We start from the raw sequence: 9,822 nt of genomic DNA on the forward strand, positions 1-9,822 counted from the left end.
TTAGCGACGCTAACATTTTTCGAAATTAGCGTTAGCGTTAGCGTCGCTAATAAAAATCGTTAGCGATCGCAACCTGCCTCCCAACAATGAATTTATCGAACTAGTAAATTACTCGAAATCATGCAACCTACCGCTACTATGTGGCTGCGACGCCAACTCCCATCACACGGTTTGGGGTAGCACGGACTGCAACCAACAAGGTGACGCCCTTCTAGACTTTCTATTAGCATCTAATCTAATCACTCTCAACCGGGGCAGAGAGCCCACTTTTGTAACAATAAACAGGAAAAGGTCCTAGACATTACCCTGTCTTCAATACATACAGCGCACATGTTCAAGAACTGGAAAGTTACAAATAAAATTCTCACATCAGACCACCGTTGTATTACCTTCCATATCAATACAGACTTCATTGAAAAGTCCAAAATTAGAAACCCTAAGGCAACAGACTGGGAAAAGTTCAACAAAGAACTAGAACAAATAACCCCAAAAGTCTCATCAATCAATTCAGCAGCAGAAGCGCCTTAAACAACGCTCTGACTCATAGCTTCAAAGTAGCCTTCCCTGAAAAAACCATACATTCAGGTAGAGCAGCAGAATTCTTTACACCAGATATCAAAAAATTAAGAAAGGAACTAAGAACCGCCTTCAATCGAGCAAAGGACGGTAGACCAGAGAATTTAGCAAGCAGACGACTAGCACAAAAGAAATATAACAGAGCCATCAGGAACTGCCAGAGACTCCTATGGAGACAAATGTGCGCCTCTGTAACATCCTCTTCTGCCACTTCCCAGCTAGTCAAATCACTAGCTAAAGACCCTCTTTGCGCTATCGGAACCCTTAAATTACCATCCGGAGAATTCACTGAAGACGCAGCCTCCACCCTAAATCACTTGTTGGATTTCCATTTCCCAGGCTCTACACTACCAGCGGGAAACAGCCCAACAATTCCAACCAACTTGTTAAGAACGGGTGACATTAAAGTTGCCGAAGAAATCATAACAGAAGACAAAATCAAATGGGCTATACACTCATTTACTGCGATCAAATCCCCCGGTGCAGATGACATCATTCCCATAATGTTACAAAAAGGTTGTGAGCTCATCGCAAACTCCCTGCAAAAAATATTTATCGCTAGTATTCAATACATTCACATTCCACAAGCTTGGAGAGGAGCAAAAGTAGTATTCATCCCTAAACTAGGGCAGTTAGATTACACACTAGCCAAAGCTTTTCGACCCATCAGCCTCACATCGTTCGTGTTAAAAACACTGGAAAGACTTATCGACAGATACCTTAGGGACGGAATCCTGAGACAATTCCCTATACACCCGAACCAACACGCCTACCAATCTAAAAAGTCTGCAGAAACAGCACTGCACCAATTAAGACACAGAATAGAAAAGGCATTCGAACACAGCCAATTTGCACACGGTGAACTCATCGACCTGTCTAACGCTTTCGGTAACATGACATTCCTCGGAATTACCAACGCGTGTGTGGATCACAATTTCGATCAAACAATCACTAGCTGGATTTACGCCATGCTTAGCAGTAGAATCGTATCAGCAAGTCTCAATGGTGTAACCATAGCCATCACAGTCACCAAAGGCTGTCCACAAGGCGGAGTCCTACCACCCCTACTCTACATCTTAGTGAAAGACAGCCTTCTGAAAATCATCAACGACTCAGGCTACTTCTCACAAAGTTTTGCCGATGACCTAAGCGTCATCCTAATTGGCGCATTTGTAAACACCCTCTGCGATCTTATGCAAAACGCTTTCAAATTAATAGAAAATTGGTGCAGACAGCAAGAACAAACGGTAAATACGGAGAAAACGAAGCTAGTTCTTTTCACAAAAAAAGGAAAGTATCAGGCTTTAAAGCACCAGTAATCTTCGGTATAAATGGAGAGTACCTGAGCAATCTCCGCTTCGCTGATGACATTGTACCGATAGCAGCGAATCTAGGTCAGGCTCAGCTTATGCTACAACAGTTAAGTGAAGAGGCAAGCAAAGTTGGCCTCAAGATGAACTTATCGAAGTCATGACCAACATCGGGGACGATAGAGAAATCAAAATTGGTGACACTGTCATTGAACGAGTCGACAGCTACGTATATCTAGGACATAAACTGAAGTTAGGTCTGGACAACCAGACTGCAGAAATAAGACGTAGGATTGGTCTTGCATGGGCAGCGTTCGGAAAACTCAGACTAATTTTCAAAAGCAAAATGAATAATAGTCTGAAACGCAAAGTCTTCGACACTTGTGTCCTTCCAGTGCTCACTTATGGAGCGGAAACGTTAACTTTAACAAAAGCATCCGAAGATAAATTGAGAGTGACACAAAGAGCCATGGAACGGAGTATGCTTGGAATAACACTCAGAGACAGAATGACGAATCAATGGATTCGACAACAAACCAGGGTCGTTGATGTCATGGAAAGAATAGCATCTCTGAAATGGAGCTGGGCGGGACATATTGCAAGAAGGACAGACGAACGTTGGACCAAAAAGATCATGAACTGGCGACCATATAAAAGACGAGCTATAGGTAGACCACCAGAGAGATGGACAAACGGAATTAAGAATATTGCAGGTACAAACTGGCAGCAAATGGCAATGGATCGTACGAAATGGAAAGAAGTTGGAGAGGCCTACATCCAGCAGTGGATAGAAACAGGCTGAAAAAGAAGAAGAAGAAGAAGAATCTTCGGTAAAGCAATCGAATTATCCACTTCGGCAAAAATTCTAGGCATAACCTTAGACAATAAGCTCAGCTTCATTCCTCACTCTGCCTCCAAAAAGGTCTGTCAACCCTGTGAATGTGCCGTAGCGCTATCGGTAAAAACTGGGGTCTCAAACCTAAAGTCTCACACTGGATTTATGCCGCGATAGTACGTCCAAGAATAGCATTTGCCTCGTTCATTTGGTGGCCGCGTTGCCACATAAAATCAGTCCAAAAACAATTAGCTAAAATCCAAAGACTTGCTCTGATTAGCATCACAGGTGCGATGAAAACCACCCCAACAGCAGCCTTAGAGGCAATGCTCAATATCGAACCATTGCACATCTACATAGAATCAGCAGCCAGAGCCACCTGCCTGAGATTGCACCAATCCTCACAATTAATCAAAGCTAACTATGGTCACGCCAGCCTGTGGACCAAAATGAAATCCGAGAATCCAGAAATTGGCATGCCAGTTGATACCATCACCCCAACCTACCGATTCGACAAACAATTTACAACCAAATTCCCATCTAGGAATGATTGGTTAGTAAATAAGGCTATCGACAACGACAGCAATTTCACTTGGTTCTCAGACGGATCCAGAAAAACCAACCTCGCTGGTGCAGGCATATACTGCCGAGAAACGGAAGAATCTCACTCATTCCCACTGGGGAGAACGGCCACAATATTCCAATCCGAAATCTATGGCATCCTTAGCTGTGGCAGGAAACTCCTGATCAGAAACACCCACGATCAAAAATCTGCATCTGTTCGGACAGCCAAAGCTCAATTGACGCTATCAGTGCCTTTAAATTCCAATCGGCTCTGGTGTTGAATTGCTACGATACCATCCAAAGACTCGCCTCAACCAACACAGTAACCATATTATGGGTACCAGGACACAGTAATATTGAAGGTAACGAACTGGCCGACGAGCTTGCAAGAGCAGGCGCAGAAAAGCTCCCTCTAGGGCCAGAGCCTCGACTAAAAGCTCCACCATCTTATTTCAAAAAAGTAAACCTAGAATGGAAAAAAAAGCTTTCACGAAACATTGGAAGTCTATCACCCACGCCCGCCAATCTAAAAACAACATCTCAATTAGCCAAAAGAAGTCAAAATACTTCCTATCGCTTAGCAAGAAAAACATCAAAAGAATCACCTGCGTCCTCACAGGTCACTGTTTCCTAAACAAACACGCCCATACAATCGGCGTACACAACGACCCCCACTGCAACAAATGTGGAGAAATAGCATTTCACCTAACCATATACTCGATTACCTCAACATAACAAACAGGTTGTAGGTAATTATAAATGGGTAAGCACAACAGGCCCACTGGAGGCTTAGGTGCAGGGGTTCGCCCCACCCACTCATACTAAACTAAACTAAACTAACTGTAGCCGAATGGCTATGGTCGTTGCTTGGTGTTTGGAAGAATTTTGGTGTTGGATGTTCAAATACTGGTCTGTGCAAAGTTTTATTTATAAAATTTAGTCTTTCTTAAAGGTACTGAGCTATGTAGCGTGCGAAAAAAATGTGAAAAGGCCCAAGTGCGAAAAAATAATCAAAAACGCACTGTGAAATATATACCTTCAAAACGACATTAAATGGATGCATGGAAAGGTGATGATTATGGCCCGGAATTGCGAAAAACATTTTTTTGAGACTTATTTGGAACATATCAACAGTTGAACACCCCCCTTGGCTATAAGGTGAGAAGCAGAATGCGACATCAGATATTGTGTGAGTAAATATTAAAGGACTTGCGTCACCTAAACCGTTTCAGGGTATTTGACTAATTGCATTTGGCGAGGCATGGTCGTATTATTTTATATATATTTCAAAAAAAAAAACTATAAGAACTACACATTTACCTTAAATATTCGTCAATTAAAGCCTCGAGTTCGGCATTCCTTTTCTCAGATTGTTCCGCAGATGTTTTTGCTTGATTCAGTCGCGTCATCTTGTAATCGGAGTCCAATACATTCTCTACATTCAATTTCGAAATATAAATAAACACAAAAAAGCTCCATAACATCAGGATCATAATCAAAGCCCACTTCAAAAAGCTCATAGCCAGAAATTGGCGAAAGGGTGTCATTATAGGGAACGGATAAAAGAACACAAGAAAATTGGTTTGATCACTTCAATTAAATTTAGTTAAAAACTGTAGACTTTAAAAATTTATTTCGAGTGTTGCATTCCACTAAATAGAACGTACAAGTATTAAAGTCGTACCTTTTAATGCAATCAAGTTTTAGCTGAATTCTCTTGTTTATTCAATTGTTTTCGCACGTCAGTGGTGAATTCTGTTATTACTTATTTTATTGCATGCGCGTGAATATATCAACAATAAATGATGTTTTTCAGGGGAATATATCGAAAATTAATTCTGTCATAGTGACGTCATTACTATTTATCTAGAGTTGTTAAGTCCTACGTAAACAAATTAATAATAATAATAGCGTATGGTTATTGTTCAGCCGGGAGGTTCGGCTACCATTTGCTGCTATAGCTAGTGAAGGTACTTTTTACATGGTATTGTAATGACCTAACACTAGGGACCACATGCTTAACGTGAATTCCGAACCACGCCTTGTAAGTATTTTACACTCTGAAGGATTTTTTGAATATTGCGCCTTAGTACCTATAGCAGTGCTATAACAACAGATTGCTGCAAAGCATATTTTAAGAATATTGCAGGTACAAACTGGCAGCAAATGGCAATGGATCGTACGAAATGGAAAGAAGTTGGAGAGGCCTACATCCAGCAGTGGATAGAAACAGGCTGAAAAAGAAGAAGAAGAAGATCTTTCAGGTCTTTTTAACGTTGCGATTTGGCAACGAACTATACAGACAACAATGAAGACCAACTAAAACGAGAAGCTAAACTACTTTGACTATAAAGCTGGAATGCCTCAACCTTCAAAACAATCGAATATTGGAAAGCAAACGTGCTAACCATTACGCCATTGAGTCGCTACGTAAACAAAGACATAAGAATATGGGTGTGTCTCTTACTTAAATGTAAATTTAAACAATACCGTACAGCGACAAAATAAAATATACATCGGAACTGAGTGAATCCTCTCTTTTAATCGATCTATATGGCCCGCATAATACTATCTTATAAATTTTTTTTTAAGACAACACACCGTCAACGGACTTTTTGCCTAACTGACTGAATGACATTACCAACGAACAATTACATGTAAAAGAAAGAGATGTTATCGGTACTAAATTCAATCAGATTTCATTATTGTGCAAAACAACCTGATGAAGCGAATTATTTGTGTTGTGGTTGAGTTTTGAACCCACAACTGGCAATTCAATAATTCATTGTGAAGTCTCGACTTACACACTGCGCTATTGAGTTGTTACGCACTTCTTCCACTCACATTTGTGTAATACACTAGCCATATTCACCGGTATCATAATGTATTATTACGAATGATGATTCATCTAATAAAGTAGTAGTAACTCTAAAACTCTCGAAAACATGGCATTGCCATATTTTTTTCAATTTTAAGACTCGTTCGCTTTGCATTTTGGATATATAGGTAAGCTAAGCACACAAAGCCATACACATTTAATATTTATTTAGTGCAGGTGAATATGACGTTAGTCTTTCATGTTAATCAGTCAAAACCCCTTAAAAGAGTGAAAAGTGACGCAAGTCCCTGTGTATACTTCCAAAATAATTGATATCGTTGTAGGTTACGCATTCTGCACCTGTATGCAAAAATTGTAAAAACAACAATTTTACCCAAAATGTTTTAAAAATAAAATTTGCGTCACATTGTGGCGGATGATTCGACTCTCTACCGTTTTAATTCCATTCGTTCAGGACATAGTTTTTAACAATTGATTGCAGCTTTTATTTAGAATAGATGGAGCAAATCCAATCTAAATCTAAAAATTTCCAGCAATGCTTTTTCATTATTTGAAGTTTCTACGTATATTTGTGGCTGTGGTGTTGCCACATGCTTTTTGCCACTCACACAACCTTACTTCTTGTGCATGTGACGACTATGAGCCCGCAGAGTATAGCAACCATGCTTGAATGATTGGATCAGCACGGTCATCGATGTTCCCAGTCAATTAGGTGATTCCCAGTCTATGATATTTTGGCGCAAAGTTTGAATTCGCTAAGGTGTTTCAAATTTTACGTCAAAATATCATATAAACTGGAAACACTTACTTGACTACTGGTAACATCGATGACTTTTATAACTCTTAAAAAACTGCCAAATGTGTTCAGAACCAAAAAAATCAACTGTAACAAATGTGGGAGATGCGTCTCGTCTTCTTTAGCGCCTTTTAGGAGTCAGGAAAACTCTTTAAAATATACATATGAGGTGTTCGGCGTTTTATGAATGTTTTACAAAGTTGACAGGAACTTTTTCTTCATCTCTATACCATGAGTAATGCTTTTAAATACACAAACACACAACATCAGTTGTTTCTAGTTGATATTCATATATTTTGGAAAGTCAGCCGTTTCAACCGTACTGACAACTTTAAATGACGGAAATATGCCGGTCTGATTTGTCTGTAGAGATTTTCCTTTAGAAAATCCGTTGCCAAGATTATGGAATATTTTCAGCGTATCGCTTACGTTCATGGAAAGTTCGATTGTGTTTTTTGCTCGATGCGAAATAACCGCTTCTCGATTATGAATCGTTCCATAGAAAAAGTAAATTGTGTCCACCGATTTGAATCGATTTGAAGCGTCCGGATACATCGTTTGCATAAATTCGTAAGCTGAATAGAGAGTGCAACTTTTAACAAAGCAGAAATTGGAGAAAAATCTGCACTTACCCATACGACAAACCTGTGAACTGAATGTACAGACTACATAATCACACATTGACAGTAAGTGAGTATCTGAGATAATGCCATTCAATGACGAGTTGGAGTATCTAGTCGAAACAGCCGCTGTGCGAGCCACATCAGGATCGCCGATAATGTCATACTTTGGATATTTCTTGCGAGCTTCTTCAATAACTTTCGGATCGTCTGTGGCCAGAAAAACACGTCTCTTAACCACAGGTTGAGACATTTCCAACCTGTTGAAGTAGTCTTCCACCCAAATCATATACTCTTCCACGTTGTGCGATTTCACTTGCGTAAGTTTATCCGTTCGACGAACGTGTACTCCAACGATTGGTTTCGTAAAACCCAATTTTTGACGGTGACCGTCCACCATATTGTGAGTTTGCGGCTGCATCCGAAGCAAATACTTTAGAAACTGTCCCACCCACCATACAAATGGATCGCCGTGCAAACGCGTTAAACGTGGTGCAAGATCTTCTGGTATCACCTGTGGAAGGAAAGGTGTTTGTGGAATCAGATTATCCATCCGTGGAATATCGACCACTTGTATATTTTGTATGTCGTTAGACCATGTGCCGTATGATGCTCCCTCAGATGTGAGACATGTATCGGATATCGGCAGAGTTCGTTCGGTCGCGTAGGCCATTATTAGGCAGTATACGACGTGATGGAGTTCGCAGCCATAACCACAATCCTGTCGACAGAGACAAATATTTTTTAAATAAAAGCCGCCACGAAAAATTTTAAAGTTTCATTCTACTAACCACTTCCAAAGGACACATTAGCTTTCGTGCTTTGCCGCAGTCTTCTGGATTTTGTAGATGATGTAATCGCCTCTGCATCAAATCACTCAATTCTGCGGCTTCTTTCAATCTCCAGGCTTCATAGCCATCCACTTCGGCCAATTGGTCCAAGTCATGCAGCAATGAGTTCTTTTGTTCAGCTGCCGCATTTATAATTGCATCAATCTGCACCGAAAAATTTGCACTCCCAGGGTTACCAATTTTTTTCAATTCGATCATTTCGCTATTCACATAGTTCCACATCTCTTGTGTGTTGCTCTGGACGCGTCGACGTAGTTTCTCGTATTCGACGGAAGGCTCGATGATTTTGTTCCGTAATGCAGCATATGGCACAAGCTTGCTCTCGATGACATCGATAAGTTTCCATTTTTGTTCAGGCCGTATTGATTTGTCGCTACAGTAATAAAAAAAAATCTGCAACTGCGTCATTTGGGTCATTTGGTTGACGTTCGAGGGGTCTCTCTTTTTCTCTATATTTTGCATTTTGTCTCTAGGACGAACTGAATTATCAGCGACACCTCTAAAAACGCACTTCTAGACGCACGTAGAATACGACTCATGCTTGGAGTACGTTGCCTCTAGCCATTCAGCTATTGAGATATGTAATGGTAGTGAATGCAGTCTACACAATTTTAAAACATTTTTTTGGGACTTAGGAACATATCAACAACAGTTGAACACCCCCCTTGGCTATAAGGTGAGAAGCAGAATGCGACATCAGATATTGTGTGAGTAAATATTGAAGGACTTGCGTCACCTAAACCGTTTCAGGGTATTTGACTAATTGCATTTGGCGAGGAATGGTCGTATTATTTTATATTTACCTTAAATATTCGTCAATTAAAGCCTCGAGTTCGGCATTCCTTTTCTCAGATTGTTCCGCAGATGTTGTCGCTTGATTCAGTCGCGTCATCTTGTAATCGGAGTCCAATACATTCTCTACATTCAATTTCGAAATATAAATAAACACAAAAAAGCTCCATAACATCAGGATCATAATCAAAGCCCACTTCAAAAAGCTCATAGCCAGAAATTGGCGAAAGGGTGTCATTATAGGGAACGGATAAAAAAACACAAGAAAATTGGTTTGATCACTTCAATTAAATTTAGTTAAAAACTGTAGACTTTAAAAAAAAAATTTCGAGTGTTGCATTCCACTAAATAGAACGTACAAGTATTAACTTCGTACCTTTTAATGCAATCAACTTTTAGCTGAATTCTCTTGTTTATTCAATTGTTTTCGCACGTCTGTGGTGAATTCTGTTATTACTTATTTTATTGCATGCGCGTGAATATATCAACAATAAATGATGTTTTTCAGGGGAATATATCGAAAATTAATTCTGTCATAGTGACGTCATTACTATTTATCTAGAGTTGTTAAGTCCTACGTCAATAAAGACATAATATACATTACACACTTGTGACGAAGAAGTAGAGGCTCGCCGAGAC

General features: G+C 39.9%; 1 protein-coding gene across 1 annotated transcript; it reads right to left on the reverse strand.

Moving 5' to 3' along the window:
* Positions 1-7,193: 7,193 nt before the first annotated feature.
* LOC119082892 (alpha-(1,6)-fucosyltransferase-like) lies at positions 7,194-9,509 on the reverse strand. The gene is made up of 4 exons (XM_037192554.1): positions 9,195-9,509; positions 8,332-8,764; positions 7,553-8,261; positions 7,194-7,495 (listed from the first exon to the last, which is right to left on the reverse strand). Exons 1-4 carry the CDS (start codon positions 9,419-9,421, stop codon positions 7,197-7,199), a joined length of 1,668 nt encoding a protein of 555 aa, XP_037048449.1. The 5' UTR covers positions 9,422-9,509; the 3' UTR covers positions 7,194-7,196.
* Positions 9,510-9,822: the final 313 nt, after the last annotated feature.

Source organism: Bradysia coprophila, unplaced genomic scaffold (assembly GCF_014529535.1).
Source record: "Bradysia coprophila strain Holo2 unplaced genomic scaffold, BU_Bcop_v1 contig_50, whole genome shotgun sequence".
NCBI classification, from domain to species: domain Eukaryota; kingdom Metazoa; phylum Arthropoda; class Insecta; order Diptera; family Sciaridae; genus Bradysia; species Bradysia coprophila.